The sequence below is a fragment of the Squalius cephalus genome (genome assembly GCF_949319135.1).
Source record: "Squalius cephalus genome assembly, chromosome: 7".
Taxonomy (NCBI): Eukaryota; Metazoa; Chordata; class Actinopteri; order Cypriniformes; family Leuciscidae; genus Squalius; species Squalius cephalus.
In genome coordinates, this window is record NC_137128.1 from 23358455 (window position 1) to 23378454 (window position 20000).

A 20000-nucleotide genomic window follows, 5' to 3' on the forward strand; every position below is an offset into this window, starting at 1 on the left:
GTTGAATAGCTTAATATATATTTTCTTGAATAATTCATTAATATACATTTAAAAAATGTATTTTTTTGATATTTATAGGTCTAGGCCTGAGGGATGAAACGAGAGTTAAATTCAACAAGAGAAAGAGTAAAACATAAAGCAGTAAGCCACTTTTTCTTGTGGATGAAAATGTTTGGATATAAAATAAAGAAATTATTTTACACAGTCAATCGGGGGGACGTGGAGGCATAAAGCTCCTGCTCCTAGCTCATGGACAGCTCCTACTCACGCTCCCCGTCTCTGCAAGATTCGGAAGGGAATGATTCAGATTTCTCTTGGCACAGCTACTAGAAGACAGACGGGTTGCTCACGTCACATCTACGTCATCAAGCTCAGTTTGAGTCTGCGCAGTACACTCAGCCATCAGCTTCTAATTTGCTTCACTTTTCTCCGTTGAAGTCTATGGGGTCGCTGTGTCCATTTATTTTACTCTCAATGTTAATCGCCTGTTTATTGTTCACAGGTGTCCCTTGTCTTGTCATTAGTCTGTGTATTTAAGCCCTCATGTTTGCCATGTGTCTTTATCAAGTATTGTTTCCTGTAGATCTCTGGTTCCATGTTCTAAGTTCATGTTCAGAGTTTTCATGCCACACCATGTTTTTGTTTGGTTTTCGTTGTAATAAACTGCACTTGGGTTCTCTACAACTTGCCTCCAGTGGATCCTTGCGTTACACATACATGTTTTTTTGTATCCCTATATTGGTTATACTGATGTCTCTTAGTATTTTGCCTGACTATAATTATGAAACATACTCAGACATTTTTTTAATTTTTTTATTTCAACCCCTGTTGTAATAAAACAGAAACCCAATCACATCAATCTCTGTTCTTGAGTGTGAGATTTACCAGCAATGCTACCCTTGTGTTTGATCATTTATAATGACACTACTGCAACATATGAACATCATGTTTCTCTCATACTGGTAACTTATAAGGAGAAATAGAGTGATTCAGAGATGTAGATTCTTAGTTGGGGAAACATGTCAGACAAAGCTCATATGGCCTGAAGTTGATGTGTATTTCTTTTAGGAACTCAACTATCCAAAGTGCACGCCTTCACCAGATCTGTGAAGAAAAACATTAGAATAAATAACTAAGCGGACATCATTTCATAAGTCAAAAGCAACAAGACACAGCTATAAAATCTTCACATTTTTAACAAAATCATTGTAGGAAATCATAGACACATTCTATACCTGGTGCACCCTGGCCAGTCTCGTAGGTCTTTTCAATCATGTCCATGTACGGTTTAGTCAGGAATTCCTCCAGAGATTTAGCATATTTTTGAAGGCATTTAGTGGAATCAGAGAAAAGGAGGTTTCTTTCACCCACTGACTTGAACATGCTGTCTGAAGATGTCTAAAACATGGGGGAGAGAGTTTAATGATAAGACAACATTTCAAAACAGGTCTACACTGTAAAAAAAAAAAATCCTAATTTTACAGAAAATAACTGTGATTTTTTGACTATCATTTTCTTTCATTTTAAATTGTACTCAAAACACTGTAAAATTACAAATAATATCTGTAAAATAAAAATTCAGCTGTTATTTTAGGTATTGTGACATTAATGACAAATTCCAGTAATTCACATTTTTTATACAGACAATTGATTGTATTTTTTATACAGTATTTTTTTCTGTTTTCTTAAATGACTTAAAAATGTATGTACAATTACAAATATAATCTGTAAGTAAACAGTAACAAAACAGTTAAATGAGAAAATGGTCAAATGACTGGCAGCTCCCCAAAAAACTATAACATTAAAGTAAAACATCCTAATTTAAATACACATTGTAGCTTGATCGATTGTATCCTCATCGATTGCTGATCCTGTCTGATCGATTGCTCCTGTCTGCCTCGCTGCCTGCTGTGAGTGTGTTTGCTTCGGTGCTGTAAGCTCCGTCTTAGCCTCGTATTTCCTTGTTTTGAACCATCATTTACTACAATTTTTAGTTGTTTATACTACTACTAAATACAGCTTACCCAACATCTCAGATTAACCTGACATCGCTAGCTTCCGCTACTACTAGCACAACACGCTAGTAATTCGCTAGCCTGCTAACGCGCCACCCGTGCGCTCAGCTATTTTTATTTATTTATTTTTCTCTCGCGCGCTCGCGCCTTTGAGTTCATAAAAGCTCAGGTGAGTAAGAATCACTCAACAAACACGGTGAGTAATGTCTTGTCTTGTTATTGTCACCTGCACTTCATGTCACATGTTTAGCATAGACTTCTCTGTTGGCAATATAGGATTTATATGTGATAAATGCAAGGAGACAGTTAGGCTGACAGAGAAGATTTCAGAACTAGAAACACGCATCCAAACTTTAATTGAGGATAGTAAGAGTGCTAGAGCTTCAGATACTATTTTGGATGCGCCTAGCATAGTGAACTGATGCGGTTCCAGCTGAATTAGTGCCTGCGCAGCCAGGCAAATGGGTGACAGTGAGGGATCAAAAAAACATTCTTCCGTTCCGATTACCATAACAAATCGATTTGCCCCGCTCAGTGAAACACCCACTGAGAATGATTGTGCCCTAGTAATTGGCGATTCTATTACACGGAACGTGAAAATAGAGACACCAACCACCATAGTCACATGTTTGCCGGGAGCCAGAGCGCCTGACATCAAAGCAAATTTAAAAGTGCTGGCTAATGCTAATCGTAAATTCTCTAAGATCATTATTCACGTCGGCACTAATGATGTTCAACTCCGCCAGTCGGAGATCACCAAAATGAATATTAAAGAGGTGTGTGAACTCGCAAGTACGATGTCAAGCACTGTAATTTGCTCTGGCTCCCTTCCTGTTCGCAGGAGTGATGAGATAGTTAGTAGATTGTGTTCGCTTAACGGTTGGCTGTCTAAGTGGTGTCCGCTTAATAATATAGAATTTATAGACAATTGGAAAAGTTTTTGGGGCAAACCTGACCTGTTGAAAAGAGATGGTATTCATCCCTCCTGGGATGGTGCTGCTCTTCTCTCTAGTAATATGGCTCATAGTCTTAGAGCTCAAACGTGACAATCTGGGGCTCAGGTCAGGAAGCAGACCGACTGGCTAAACCGACCGTCTGCTAGCGGCCTCGCGTCACCCAGGTCAGATAAATCCCATCACATAGAGCCTCTTTCACCTAGCTATCATCATATTGAGACTGTGTCTGTTCCCCAAATTTGGAAATCCAAAAAACGTTTAAACCCATCTAAGGTTAAAAATTTAATTGATGTTCAACAAATAAAAAACAGCTATAATACAGATGAGCAAATGCTAAAGCTTGGGTTGCTGAATATTCGATCGCTTACTTCAAAAGCACTCATTGTTAATGATTTGATTTCAGATAATAACCTAGATGTGCTGTGTTTGACAGAAACCTGGCTAAAACCAAACGATTGCATTACTTTAAATGAGTCCACCCCGCAAGATTACTGTTATAAACATGAGCCTCGTCTGAAACGCAAAGGGGGAGGAGTTGCTGTAATCTATATTAATATTTTCAAAACCACTAAGAAATCAAGTTTTAAATATAACTCTTTTGAAGTTTTAGTACTTAATGTAAAAATATATAGTATAAATGATAAATCACGTTTGAGATTTGTGCTGGCTACTGTATACAGGCCACCAGGGCACCATACAGACTTTATCAAAGAATTTGTGGACTTTCTATCAGAATTAATATTGACTGCAGATAAAGTACTAATTGTTGGTGATTTTAATATACACATCGATAATGAAAAAGATGCATTGGGATTGGCATTTAAAGACATTGTAAACTCAATTGGAGTTAGACAACACGTGTCAGGACCTACTCATCGTCGTAATCATACTCTAGATCTAATATTATCACACGGAATAGATGTTGATGCCGTTGAAATTCTGCAGCAGAGCGATGACATCTCAGATCATTATCTAGTCTCGTGTAAACTTCATTTAGCCAAGGCTGCAAAGCCGACTCCGTGTTTCAAATATGTTAGACCTATCACTTCTGCCACTAAAGATTGCTTTATCAATAATATTCCTGATCAGTTTCATCATCTCAGCATCCCGGATAGCTTAGAAGAACTCGATATTGCAACAGAAACTTTTAACTCTCTCTTTTCCAGCACTTTAGACACAGTTGCTCCGTTGCGCTTAAAGAAGATTAAAGAAAATAGTCCAACGCCGTGGTACAACGAGCACACTCAGGCCCTTAAGAGAGCAGCCAGAAAAATGGAGCGCAACTGGAAGAAAACAAAACTAGAGGTATTTCGCATTTCATGGAAAGAGAGCTCGATTGCATACAGAGAGGCCTTAAAAGCTGCTAGATCTGCTTATTTTTCAAACCTATTAGAAGAAAATAAACATAATCCTAGGTATTTATTTGAAACGGTGGCTAAACTAACGAAAAAGAAAGCTTCAAGCACCGAAGTTTCCAAGCAACACAGCAGTAATGACTTTATGAACTTCTTCACTTATAAGATTGATAATATCAGGGAGAAAATTATAACTATGCAACCGTCTACTACAGTATCGCATCAGGCAGTGCATTGTAGTCTCCCGGAGGAAAAATTTGATTCGTTCGTTGCTATAGAAGAGGAAGAATTTACTAAACTCGTTAAATCATCTAAATCTACAACATGTATGTTAGACCCTATACCGACTAAGCTACTGAAAGATATACTTCCAGAGGTCATAGATCCTCTTCTTAATATCATTCATTCATCTTTGTCTCTAGGATACGTACCAAAAACCTTTAAGCTGGCTATGATTAAACCGCTTGTTAAAAAAATGCAACTTGATCCTACAGAATTAGTCAATTACAGGCCGATCTCAAATCTACCTTTTCTGTCAAAGATATTAGAAAAAGCAGTATCTTCACAACTGTGTTCCTTTCTTGAAAGAAATGATATCTGCGAGGATTTTCAGTCCGGATTTAGACCGTACCATAGTACCGAGACGGCTCTCGTTAGAGTCACAAATGATTTGCTCTTATCATCCGATCGTGGTTGTGTCTCGCTATTAGTGTTACTCGATCTTAGTGCTGCATTTGATACTATCGACCACAACATTCTTATAAATAGACTCGAAAATTATGTTGGCATTAGTGGAATTGCACTAGCATGGTTTAAATCATACTTATCTGACCGTTATCAGTTTGTAGCAGTAAATGAAGAGATGTCTCATCGATCACAAGTTCAGTATGGCGTACCACAAGGCTCAGTACTAGGACCGCTGCTTTTCACTCTTGTAACGACGAGAAGAAACCAACCACAGACTAATTTTCTTCCAGAAAATTAATTCAAACTCTCTACTTCCTGCCGAACCAAAAGAGAAGATTTGTTCAGAACGTTTCATGATCCTCATCATTCTGACTATTTAAAAGAGCCCCCAGCAATAACGAAATAACTGATCAATGCTAGCTTTGTGGCCGACTACTGACTGGTTAAGATAAAGACAGTGTCCGCACATTCCAGAGTCAAATCACCAAGGCCAGAGCCATAAGTCACCCATCCCGGTGCCAGAGAGTCTGCAAAAGACCCTTCTAATGACCAAACTAACGGAAAAGCTTGTCAATGTGAGGGTTTTTTTAAAAGACAAATTGGTGCAGAGATGGCACAACAACATTCCAGACCCCCTCCTCCTTAAAGACCTCTGAACGAACAAACAGAGTTTCTTTTCTCTTCAAACCAGAGAACTGATTCTTACCAATAACTATACATCAAATCATTCAAGAACCATTTTCAATGGACAACATCATACATCATTCTATGTGTTTCTACGATATATATGCATGTTTAATAATATTATATCCCATGTAAGTCCTTTAATGGGTATAACTGTTAGATGTTTGAATGAAAGTGTGTTGTGTTTCATATCAGTATGATCGTATGCCCGAGATTCAAAAGATGGCTTGAATGATATCTGTGTAATATGTTTTGATCTTCTTTTAATTAGAAATCATGCCTAAACTGTTGCATCTGGTCTTTTAGTTTCATTAGAGGAACCCCCAGGGAATACATGATTTATGACTTTGCAAACAAAGCCAGTGTCTAATTGGTCCACTCTCTTCAGGAGGGGGGACAAACTTTTAGTTTAAAATCTTGGATTCTCTGTTCGCTCTCTCTCTAAGTTCTCTCTAAGTTCTCTCTCTCTCTCTGTGCTCTCGTTTTCTGAGTTCACCCTCAAGAAACGCTCTGCTATCACTCTCAAGAGAGATGGGCAGAAAAAGATGAAGATCTGAACCAGAGTAACCATGTAACTGAGGAGCAGACCAACCCAAATTAAGATCAGATGGGTTAGATTTATTCAAGCCATCTTACTACTCTCGTCTAAATTTTCTTTTCTTTTCTGAGTTATCATTTCCTTTATTTTCCGTTGTGAGTCTCGGTTCTAAGTTAAGTTGTGCGACAATATTTCGAGCCACGTTTCTTCTGCAACGCACCGCTTTCAACTTCAAAGATTTTTCAACCATCCGACATCAACGCCACAGACATTTATCCAAGCACGAGGAGGCCAGCCGACGAACGGACGAGGGAAACCCCCTTTTACGCAACAAAGGGAATTCCAAAAAGGAACGCAGAAGACAAGCAAGTACCTCCAGACTAAAAGCTGAACTGGTGTATTTATATAACTTTAATAACCTGCCTAAAACGATAGAAGGGTTAAATTAATGTTTGATGGTTCGTTCAGGTCATGTCTAAGTGCATATGGAATCGTGAGATTTCATCCTTTCACTCTTAAACCCACTCTTTCCTCACTCTCTTCCTTTCTGCAACTCGTATGAATGTGTGTGTGTGTGTGTGTGTGTGTGTTTGTGTTAGACATTAGCTGTATGTGTTAGTATATAATCAATAAAGTATTGTTTGTATTTGAAAAGAGATTACTTGTGTATCTGCTTACAAATTTATTGTCTTGAACTTCGATTTTAAGTTACCTATGCTTTTACCCTTAATTTATTTCTTAATTAAATGATAAACGCTATATTTTATTGGTGGAGAATGCGGGCAGTTTAACCTAAAATTGTAAGCATATACGAAGTAATTATATTTTCATAGTATGCGGAGGAGAGATCCGAACCTCCGAGTCTGTGTTTATGACGTATGCAGCGAGCGCCGCGCGCTCTGTTTGAATGAATGTCTGCTGAGTGAATACACAGAGAGAGCTGTTACTCTAGTCTAGGCTGGCTCCCTATTTTTTTTTTTTTTTTAAACTGCAGTAAAATAACCTAAGATATAAAATCTCACACAACAATAAGATTTGGGCGTGTTCCCCAGTTTCTGAAATAATTATAGCTTAAGACATCTGCGTGTTCCAGAGTCTTTCAAATAGCTATAACGTTATGTGTGTTTGTATCAGTCAGAGAGCTGAATGAAATTAAAACTGCAGTAATTAAAATAACCATGTAAAGGACGGATGAGCGTGTTCCTCGTCTAACGTGAACGTTAGTCCTTATTTATCTGATCGTCACTCAGTGCGTGTTCCACTGCTAGGACGAATATTCTCCTCACAGATTAGTCTTTGTTTCTCAGGTTGTCTGTGCGTGTCCCACGGCAATCCCCGTGATAAACTATAAGCTTATCTGTGTCTGTTCAATTAATTCTCGTGTAAACACTGCGTATGTCCGAGTGTAGTTGAATAGGAATTATTTAAAGTTGTGTTCAAGTAAAGCTTGACGTTGAAACTCAACCAACAGTTAAAAACCCTGTTGTTTTCATGTGCTCAGATAAAATTGCACAGAGACGATCCGCCGAGATCGCGATCCGTTCCATCTATTACAGCACAAAGCTGTCCTTTAAAGTTAATCACTCTTAAACAACTGAGTGAAGCCCCACGTCGTAAAAACAGCTACGAGTGGTGTCCTTTATTTGTATTTTTGAAATGCGCCGACATTTCATTGCATAACTGTTTACAAACTGCAATTCACAAGTTCGCCCACTAGAGTTTGTTTTGTCGCCATAGTTACAATCGTGACACGGAAGTCTTAACCAACGCTTCCGGGGGAACTCTGACCCCTCGCATGAACAGTGTAAACTAACTGAAACAAACCCTTGTGGCAAAAAAAAAAAAAAAAAAAAAAAACCCTTGTGGCTAAGCTAAGCTAAGCTACGCTAAGTAGTTGTTTACAGTGAGGCCTATATGCTAAAGCCTTGAGCATTATTTACGTTTGTCATTAGCATTAACATCAGTGGTTAAATACAGTGTCTGTTTGAACAACGTTAAAGTGATTTAACCATTTAAACACCTTGATTTTTACACCTGTTGGTCTTTTCTTCTTTCCTATTTTACCTGCCTCATATTTTGTTTACCTGCATTTTACTTGAAAAAGAAAATACTGGTTTATGATTATTAATTGTCAAATTCTAATTTGATCTAGAAAGGGAAATATTAAATTAAAATTTAAATTCTATTTTTCTAAACAGGTAATTTCTAATGATTTCTAGATTTATTTCTAATAATTCTAATTTCATAATTTTCCTAATTTCTAAAATTCTCTTTTAGATCCAATCACTTCAGGTGAATGAGTCTTGAACGGTAAAAGTTAAGAACTTGTTCCACCAACATTTTCCCTATTACAAAATATTGTTAGTCTCATACTTGCTCATTTATTGTTATTGCGTTGTATCCCCCGTTTCTCCTTTCTTTTTGTTACGGTTACAAACTTAACCATTCTATTTGATTTACTCATCTACCTCCTTATGTAATTTCCCTTTTTCTTATTTTGTCCATCACATTATTACTTTCTTTCATCTTTATTACCTTTTCCTTTCTTTTGATTCCTAGCTTGGGAGTGAAACACCTGAGCCTCAATAGGAGACATTGGCATCTCACTACGAGTTTCAAATAAATCAGAGATAACCCTCTCTTACAAAGTTTTATTTTTGAATGTTTAGTTGTTTGGCAACTATCAATTCTATACTCGTAGTTCGACAAAGGCTCCAGAGCCGTTTGTGGATCCAATCTCCTTCCCTCCTTTCCTTCTTACATCCTTCCTGTTCTGTCCTGCTTTCCCATCCTTCACATTTGTAGGAAACAAACCTGGAAGAACCATCAATCGAGTCTAAAGAAAGAGAAAGATAATTTTTCCAAAGAAAACAATTATTAGGTATTTGATTTGTAATCAAACCCTCTCTTGTTCTCCATACTCTCTCTGTCTTTGTAAACACAATTTACAATTTAACATCTTATCCAAGATCCATTAACAGAGACAAGTGTTGAGCAACCGTCGCCTTCATAGCATCCCAGCTGTAAGCGGTCCAACTGACGGTGTGTGGTGTCAATCCTGTAAAACTCGGAAAAAGGTATCAGCATTATTATTGTATTATTTTTCCTTGTAAACATAAACATAAACAATAATATTGTTTACCTTTCTGGAAACAGATTCTCACCGATATAAGCCTTTACGAGAAAAAGAATATTTCTCCTACTTAAGAATTTTCTTTTTTTGTTTTATTGAAATTGGTTTTAACCTCTCTCTCTTTTCCCCTTTACTCAGTTGAGTGACACATCACGAGTTTAAACCAGCTTTTCATTGTTCTCTCTCTCTCTCTGTGCTCTCGCTCTCTGGGTTCACCCCATAGACTGTAAAAAATATGGACAAAGCGTCTGTGACGTCACCCATAGACTTTCTGAAGAACGGGTTTGAAGCCGTTTATGGGGGGTATGGGCGGCGCCATCTTGGAAAATCTTGGGAAATCCTAACCCCGCCCACCTTCTAACGCAGCGCGCGTCACTCAGCTCGCTCTGCTACTCCGGGTATATTTCAGGCAACGAACTATTTTTTTACAGTCTATGGCAACGAAATATGTTATAAAACACCATACTAACTCTTTTCGTTTTCATTTAAAGAAATCTTAAACATTATAGCCACACAAATGTGGTTCAGGCAACGCATATTGATTATATTCAACTGCACATAACGTTTGCCTATTTATGAAAAACAAAACAAAATATAACACAAATCTGCCTCTTTTCATTTTAAATATAATATAAAAATATTAAACATTTTATGGTCCAGGCAATATGTGCATTTGTACTAAACAACAGATTTTGCAGTAAACAACATTACCATCTTGTATTAAAATGACAAAACTCCAGTCTCTTTTTGTTAAATTTCAGTTTTATCAATATTAGCCATTATAAAAGTATAAGTAAAAGGTGTAAGAAGCTATACAAATAAAGCAAACAATTCAATCAAACATACAAAGTCAGCGCGAGTTTAACCATACATAAAGTTAAATAGCTTATAAAGTTATGAAACTTCCCCTCAGCCAAAACGATTGCCCAGGGAAAAAAATATAGATTCACGAGACCAAAAATCGCCCATTAGATACACACAAGATGAATTATATCTCATGTTTAACCACTACAGAGACGCCAGAGTCCGCGGCATTGGCGGCAAACCTCAGAACGTCAAGCCGATGTAAGACCGTTCCAGGCGGGGTACATCGCGCCGAGCACCCGGTCATCGCTGGATCAACTGGATACAATTTTCATAAATCTTTAAATAAACCACAGATTTGAGCTTTAAACAACTACATTCTCGCCTGAAAAACTCTTAAAACTACATTTCATGATACAGAAACAGTAGTATTATATGTCAACTGTATTAAAAAATGGCGCTTCTTATGTTGTCATTCTCCGTGGCGCTGCCTTGTCAGCTGTCAATCAAGCTGTCAATCAAAGTTAACCACGCCCTTATTGTCATACATTTTATATCTAAATACGATCTAAACTAACGAGTTAGAAAAAAATTCACTACCCTCGCCGTTGTCAGGCACTCGAAAGCTATCGAAAAATACAATAAAAGCCCATGGGACCAACCTGTAAAGACATGAATTTATGCTGTGAAAACGGACATTTTAACATGGGGGCTATGGACATTTGCTCCCTTTTGGGACCTTCCCCTAGCGGATTTTCGATGTATTGCAGTTTTTCGCACTTCCGGGTAGGCTTCATTTTTCAGATCAGAATGTTGCCGCTTGGTTCACCCTCAAGAAACGCTCTGCTATCACTCTCAAGAGAGATGGGCAGAAAAAGATGAAGATCTGAACCAGAGTAACCATGTAACTGAGGAGCAGACCAACCCAAATTAAGATCAGATGGATTAGATTTATTCAAGCCATCTTACTACTCTCGTCTAAATTTTCTTTTCTTTTCTGAGTTATCATTTCCTTTATTTTCCGTTGTGAGTCTCGGTTCTAAGTTAAGTTGTGCGACAAGATTTCGAGCCACGTTTCTTCTGCAACGCACCGCTTTCAACTTCAAAGATTTTTCAACCATCCGACATCAACGCCACAGACATTTATCCAAGCACGAGGTCGAGGAGGCCAGCCGACGAACGGACGAGGGAAACCCCCTTTTACGCAACAAAGGGAATTCCAAAAAGGAACGCAGAAGACAAGCAAGTACCTCCAGACTAAAAGCTGAACTGGTGTATTTATATAACTTTAATAACCTGCCTAAAACGATAGAAGGGTTAAATTAATGTTTGATGGTTCGTTCAGGTCATGTCTAAGTGCATATGGAATCGTGAGATTTCATCCTTTCACTCTTAAACCCACTCTTTCCTCACTCTCTTCCTTTCTGCAACTCGTATGAATGTGTGTGTGTGTGTGTGTGTTTGTGTTAGATATTAGCTGTATGTGTTAGTATATAATCAATAAAGTATTGTTTGTATTTGAAAAGAGATTACTTGTGTATCTGCTTACAAATTTATTGTCTTGAACTTCGATTTTAAGTTACCTATGCTTTTACCCTTAATTTATTTCTTAATTTATGGTTAGCTGGGGATTATTCTTTCTTGGCCAGGAAGATATTATATTTCCTAGAGTTAATAATTGGTTATGCTTTCTGTTCGTTGGATGAACTGATAAAATGATCATACTATTGATTCTGCTACAGTAAATTCTGAAAATAATTAAATTATTAATTATTGTTCATAATTCGTTATGAATAATAATTAATTATATTTATATGTGGGCGTATAAACGCTATACTCTGTACATGCTACCATTAGGAGATATCATTAGGAAACATGGAATTAGCTTTCACTGTTATGCCGACGATACTCAGCTCTGTATTTCTTCAAAACCTAACGAAACTTACCAATTCACAAAATTAACGGAATGCATAGCTGATATAAAAAATTGGATGACTCGTAATTTACTACTTCTGAATTCTGAAAAAACAGAGATTCTAATTATTGGACAAAAAACTTCCTCACGTAATAACCTATAATACTGTCTAACACTTGATGGCTGCTCTGTTAAGTCTTCGTCGTCGGTTAGGAACCTGGGTGTGCTCTTTGATACCAATCTTTCATTTGAAAGTCACGTGTCTAGTATCTGTAAAACTGCATTTTTCCATCTTAAAAATATATCTAAATTACGTCATATGCTCTCATTGACAAATGCGGAACAATTAGTTCATGCGTTCATGACCTCAAGGCTAGATTATTGTAATGCTCTACTGGGTGGTTGCCCTGCACGCTTAATAAACAAACTACAGCTAGTTCAAAACGCAGCAGCTCGAGTTCTTACCAGAACCAGGAAGTATGACCATATTAGCCCAGTTCTGTCAAAACTGCATTGGCTCCCTATTAAACATCGCATCAATTTTAAAATATTGCTGATCACGTACAAAGCACTAAATGGTTTAGCTCCGCAGTACTTGAGCGAGCTCTTAACGCATTATAGTCCTTCACGTCTATTGCGATCTCAAAATTCCGGCCAGTTGATAATACCTAGAATATCAAAATCGACTGCTGGTGGTAGATCCTTCTCCTATTTAGCACCAAAACTTTGGAACAGCCTTCCTACCATTGTCCGGGAAGCAGACACACTCTGTCAGTTCAAAGCTAGACTAAAAACACATCTCTTTGACCTAGCTTTCACATAATACATTATAGACTTTAGATTCAATATTAGGCTGCATAGATTAGGTCAGCTGGAACCGGGAACACTTCCCATAAATCCTGATGTACTCGTTACATCATAAGAAGAATGGCATCTACGCTAATTTTAGTGTCTTTGTTTATCCCGAGGTTTCCCGCAGCCTGCCGGATCCAGGCCGTATCCAGATCTGATGAAGGCCCTTCGCCTGGACCCGATGACAACGCAGTGCTGAAGTGCCAACTAGTTATGGTAGGAATCCAAGAGAAACTCAGATCAGATGATGTTGGTCACTCTTTAGTGATAATAGTAGAGAATTGGGTCGTCTTAGCGGCCCCTAATTTAATAACAAATGATTGTTGCGACGGAAGCGAATCAATCATAACTAACCTTAGCTGGAAAATAACTTTACTAAAGAACCGCTATAAAGCCAAAACAATCTGTTACCATAAATTATACGTTTATCTCTGTAAAGCTGCTTTGAAACAATCTACATTGTTAAAAGCGCTATATAAATGAAGATGATTTGACTTGACTAAATAAACTGAAAAACACTGTTATTTTACAGGTATTTCCTGAATAATCACGATCAAATACCTTCATTGTAAAAAAAAAATCATAAAAAAAGGGTCAAATGACTGGCAGCTGCGGCTGCCAAACAAAAACCATAAAATTAAAGTAAAATATTCTAATTTAAATAAACTGAAAAAACACTGTTATTTCACAGGTATTTCCTGCATTATTATGATCAAATACCTTCATTGTAATAAAATCGTAAAAAAAAAAAGGGTCAAATGACTGGCAGCTACAGCTGCCAAACAAAAACCATAAAATTAAAGTAAAATATGCTAATTTAAAGCAGACGACTTAACAAATGTCAGTCGACCGGGAAGATTTTAAAACGAGCCGTTCATTCATAAATACGCGATATCACTGTGAAAATACAGACCGGAAGTCAAAAGACAACGAGCACAGCGCTGAAAAGGGGCGGGCCTACATAAGTTCTATATGATGACAGAATTTTCATTTTAAAGTGGAGTATCCCTTTAAGCCCTCATGTTTGCCATGTGTCTTTATCAAGTATTGTTTCCTGTAGATCTCTGGTGGTTCCATGTTCAGAGTTTTCATGCCACACCATGTTTTTTTTGGTTTTCTTTGTAATAAAGTGCTCTTGGGTTCTCTACAACTTGCCTCCAGTGGATCCTTACGTTACACATACATGTTTTTTGTATCCCTATATTGGTTATACTGATGTCTCTTAGTACTTTGGCTTACAATAATTATGAAACATACTCAGAGAATTTTTTTTAAAATTGATTTCACCTCTGTTGTAATAAAACAGAAACCCAATCACATCAATCTCTGTTCTTGAGTGTGAGATTTACCAGCAATGCTACCCTTGTGTTTGATCATTTATAATGACACTACTGCAACATATGAACATCATGTTTCTCTCATACTGGTAACTTATAAGGAGAAATAGAGTGATTCAGAGAGAGATGTAGATTCTTAGTTGGGGAAACATGTCAGACAAAGCTCATATGGCCTGAAGTTGATGTGTATTTCTTTTAGGAACTCAAATATCCAAAGTGCATGCCTTCACCAGATCTGTGAAGAAAAACATTAGAATAAATAACTAAGTGGACATCATTTCATAAGTCAAACGCAACAAGACACAGCTATAAAATCTTCACATTTTTAACAAAATCATTGTAGGAAATCATAGACATATTCTATACCCTGGCCAGTCTCGAAGGTCTTTTCAATCATGTCCATGTACTCTTTAGTCAGGAATTCCTCCAGAGATTTAGTATATTTTTGAAGGCATTTAGTGGAATCAGAGAAAAGGAGGTTTCTTTCACCCTCTGACTTGAACAGGCTGTCTGAAGATTTCTAAAACATGGGGGAGAGAATTTAATGATAAGACAACATTTCAAAACGGGTCTAGTAACACAAAAGATGCTGCTTTAAATACAAGTACATAAAACGTGGACAGGACCGGAGATTTGCATGACATCTCCTACATGTGCTAGTTTCAACATCACAAAAGATAAAATGCAGAATCTGTGAAAAAAATCTACACAGAACTGCAATGAACTCACTTGAGCCGCCTCCAGAATGGACACCACATCATCGCGTACATCTTCCCGAGTGACCACAGCATGAGCCGGCACACTGGCAAGTTTACATTTATCAAATTCAGAGTATTTGAATGTTTCGTCAGGTGATCCAGGGCAGATCAGTTCAAATTCATCTGACTTCAGTTGCTTAGCCCATTCTGGTCCTTTACCTAAGTAGATATAGAGAAGGAACCAGACCAGAAAAAATACAAAATCTGACACTATGAAAAGTGTGAAGCTTTATTAATCGACGTAAACCACACTAACCATCTGTGTAATCCCCAACAATAGTGTGCTTGATAAAAGCAACATCACCAGCTTTTTCTGCAAGACACCTACAAGAGGAGTGAGATTATGGTGTATTTAGATTATGGATTGGAGTCAGCATACAGATCTAAAAAACATATTTCCCTTTCCATTCTAGTCTACGGTCCATTACCTGAAAGCCCCATCAAAGCCATAATAGATCTCTGCAGAAGAGGCTTTGCACTTGCTCTCATCTCCAACTGCCTTTCCACTTCCTTTACACAGTTCACACATGTTTGATGCAGGATCAGCACCAGGAGCGCAGCCTTTACTGAAGAATGTGTCTGAGAGATAAAGACAAAATATGTTATTTTATGCAATCACATGAACTAAATCTGAAAGAATCAATCAATAGAAAACATGAAGTAACCAGCTGAGAATACACACTCAGTGATACTCACATAGGGTACAGTTAGGTGTTCTGCCACATATGACTGAATCTGGGACTTTCCAACCAGCACTGCGGTTCAGGCCAGTGTGGCAGGACTTTCTCCCTCGCAGTTTACTCCACGTTACACCCGAGCCCTTACGCACAACCGCCACAACATGGTAACTTGAGGCCTCTATGCACATCACAGAAATGTTCATAGCAGGATTATCGGATCAAGTATAGAAAACTGTTGTCAGACAACTGATGAGAAAATGCAGACTAGAGCTTCACAAAAGTGGAAGTATGTAATACTTGCCTCCACTATAGGAACAGTTTTCTGCAAGGAAGGAGAGGATAACATTTTAGATTTCATCAAACATGTAAATTCTGACTAATAGGTTTCTTATGAATTGATTCATGAAATATGAGGTAGTGTTCATTCTTACGTTGAATATACTGCTCAACCATGACTGGAACTAGACCGCACTTTCCAGCAATATATACCTGGCCACCATCAGCTGCAAAGGCATCTGCTTCTCTGCGCTTTAGTGAAAATAAGACAGAATATTAACCTACAGGTGGACAGCATGTAAAGATGATTGACATCAACCTCAGCACTCATCCATGTGACCCAACAATACCATGACTTTCTGGATGCACTCTTCCACAGATTCTGCCCTTCTGCACTCCAAACGAGGAATCTGTAAACTGTCACACTTCTGATGCTCTGCGTGGCTAATAACACACCATTGAATTTTACGGTCCAGAGCCGGTGCTGGCGGGCTCCCAACTGATGAGAAATTATACATATATACAATATACTATCATGCTTTTCAAGTAAATGTCAAGAACTACAAACTCAAGGCCCCAAAAGTGCTTGACACCTAAGTCAGCCTTAAAATGGGGAATCTGCAAACACATGATGCTAGAGCATTTCTCAGAACTCACTTTTTAGTGTGTGTGCAGATAGTACACAGAGTTCACACAAAAAATGTGGCAACACTTTATTTTACAGTGTCATTGTTATATAATTACATATAGTTACTATAGTAAGAACTATAAATTATGCATAATTACATGCAACTAACCCTAAACCAAACCAAACCATAATCCTAACCCTATAATAAGTACTTAAATGTTTAATTACAGTGTAACAAAGACACTTTAAAATAAGTGTAACCAAAAATCCAAAATAAAATATATTTTTAGCATTTAAAGGGTTAGTTCACCCCAAAATGAACATTTTGTCATCATTTACTCACCCTCATGTCATTCGAAATCCGTAAGACTTTAGTTCATCTTTGAAACATAAATTTAGATATTTTAATGAAATCTGAGAGATTTATGTCCCTCCATTGACAGCCTACGCAACTACCACTTTGACGATTCAAATAGTTCATAAAGAGGTCGTAAAACTAGTCAATATGAATCGAGCTGTTTAGTCCAAATTTTCTGAAGAGACACGATCGCTTTATAAGATGAACAGATTGCATTTAGGCTTTTATTCACATATAAACATTAATCAACTCACACATCAGTTGTGGTAAACAGAAGCTTAAGCATGTTCGCTTGACGTGTGAGAACCAATGAGGTTCATTCTCGGGTGTTACGCAGCACGTTTGAGCTTCATTAAGAACCAATGAGGTTCATTCTCACGTCAAGCAAGTACATTTGAGCTTGTTTATGTTCGCTGATCAATATCTATGTGAATAAAAGCCTAAATGCAATCTGTTCATCTTATAAAGCGATCGTGTCTCTTCAGAAAAAAATCATATGGATTAGTTTGTCGATTTCTTTATGAACTTTTTGAAATGTCAAAGTGTCAATGGACGGACAGAAATCTCTCAGATTTCATTACAAACACCTTAATTTGTGTTCCGAAGATGAACAAAAGTCTTGCGGGTTTAAAACGTTATTTCCCTTTAATGTGTAGGATTGGGTGCGAATCAAACACAAATGAATCTTCCAGGTGATTTGTTCAAACATAACTCCATACAGAACTCAACATTCCAGAACCCAAATCACCAATCCAGGGCCATAAAATCAGGCTCCAGCTAGTCTACGCTAACCAACGAAAACCCCCAACTAAGAACTTTTATGAGCCCAGCTAAAGGAAGAACTGGTCAATGTGAGATAGCTTGGAAAAGAATGATTGGCTCAGAGATGGCACAATTCAGCCCGATCAAGATAACAGCAGAAGCTGCTTGAGCCCACAACATTCCAGACCCCCTCCACCTTAAGGACCTCTGAAGGAACATACCAGAATTCTCTTCTCTTCAAACCAGGGAACTGCGATTTTACCCATAACTATACATAAAATCATTCAAGAACAATTTTCAATGGACTTATAAATCAAGCATCATGCAACGACATGATTCTATATTGTTTCTACAATAGATGGGTGTATCTGATATGCTTAGATGCCATACAATTTATGTAATTGTTATAACTGTTAGATGTTTGAATGAAAGTGTGTTGTGTTTCATATCAATATGATCGTATGCTCATGATTCAAAAGATGGCTTGATTGAAATCTGTGTAAAATGTTCGTATTCTTATAATAGTAATAATGTCTAAACTGTAGCCTCTGTTCTCTCTGCTAGTAAGGAGATCCCAGATAACGCATGATTTATGACTTTGAAAACAAAGCCAGTGTCTAATTGGTCCGATCTCTTCAGGAGGGGGGACAAACTTTGAGTTTAAAAATCTTAGACAGAAACGAAGCTCTCTCTCTCTGCTCTCGCTCTCTCAGACTAGGAACCATGTAAACGCGCAGACGAAATAACCCAAATCAAGATCTGAAGAACATGGGTTAAACAGCTTCATTCAAGCCATCATCTACTCCTCTCAATTTCCTTTCTTTTCTTAGTTTCCTTTCTTTTCCGTTGTGAGTCTCGGTTCTAAGTTAAGTTTTGCGGCAAAGTTTCGTTCCACGATTCGACAAAACCAGCTTCAGACAAAGACTTTCAATTCATCCGCCAGCACAACACGTGATTGGCCGCCCCAGACATCAGGCACGAGGAGACCAGCCAACGAACGGACCGGGAAAACCCCTTACACGCAACAAAAGGGAATCCCCAAAAGCAAAGACAAGCAAGTACTGCCTCCAGACTCTTAAGCTGAACTGGTGTATTTGATACAGATTTAATAACCTAGGAAACGATAAAAGGGTTAAACTAATGATTGATGGTTCATTCAGGTTGTGTCTTATAAGTGCATAGAAACTTGGGATTACATCATCTCACTCTTAAACTCACTCTTAAAACTTAATCTTTCCTTACTCTCTTTCTTTCTGCAACGCGTATGAATGTGTGTGTCTGTGTTAGATATTAGTTGTATGTGTTAGAATAATCAATAAAGTCTTGTTTGTATTTTAAAGAGAAATTACTTGTGTTATGTGCTTACAAAAATTTCATGTCTTAAACTTCTGATCTAATTACCTTGCTAGCTATAGTGTTTCACTATAGTTCGGATATTTATATCCGTTGCAGAGTTGATAGTTACAGCCAGTTCAAATGAACCGCGAACGAGTCATTTGCTCGGTTGTAATAAGTGACTCTTTTGAATTCCCTATAAATTAATTAATAATTCCTTTGAGCTAAATTGTAATCACTACAAATTACAAATATCTTACAAATGAATGCTAAAAATAATTTAAATAAATGTTGTTTATTGCATGTTTATGTGTGGCTTCATTGTCCCAATACTTTTTTTTAGGCACACTGTATACATTCACATGTATTTTTGGTATAATTGTGTCACCTTTAAGGGCATGCATGGCCTCATAATAATCTTGTTTCAGGTAGAGGACGGAGCCTGTGATCTTTGGGAGCTCCACCAGGCCAGATGCAGAGTCTGAGAATATCAGGTATTTACCCCCAAAAGCATCAGAAGAGAAAAGATCTGAATCCTGTTGAACACAACAAGAGGCTTTCATTGTCTCCTGAATTACAGGGTGAGATATCTAGATTTAGATCAATATTTCTCGCTTTCTTAAAACAATGACAGAGTCTTTCTTTAGTAATAATGTAGTATGGTGAAATTAAAAGTTACTGATGCAGCATCTATTGCAATGACATACCGGAACCTGTGTAATGGCTTTATAAATGCGCTGTGAATCAGCATCCTTGTGGGCGATGACAGCACGGGGAGGCTCTTTGCCGAGGTGACAGTCCTTGTACTGCTCAACATCTTTCCTAGTGCCGTCCATGCACAACAGCTGGTAGTCCTCTCTCACTCACTTAGGATTTCAGATTAGACAAGAAAATCAGCAACCTTGGAATCATAACCTCCTGCAACAA

The 20000-nt window shown here is 37.7% G+C and overlaps 1 protein-coding gene across 1 annotated transcript; it reads right to left on the reverse strand.

Annotated features, from left to right (window-relative positions):
• Positions 1 to 1188: 1188 nt before the first annotated feature.
• Positions 1189 to 19933, reverse strand: LOC307161811 (serotransferrin-1-like). Its single transcript, XM_079876754.1, has 10 exons — positions 19781 to 19933; positions 19462 to 19609; positions 16341 to 16489; positions 16146 to 16242; positions 16016 to 16036; positions 15731 to 15928; positions 15463 to 15613; positions 15291 to 15358; positions 15006 to 15193; positions 1189 to 1398 (listed from the first exon to the last, which is right to left on the reverse strand). Exons 1-10 carry the CDS (start codon positions 19907 to 19909, stop codon positions 1204 to 1206), a joined length of 1344 nt encoding a protein of 447 aa, XP_079732880.1. The 5' UTR covers positions 19910 to 19933; the 3' UTR covers positions 1189 to 1203.
• Between the last annotated feature and the right edge of the window lie 67 nt (positions 19934 to 20000).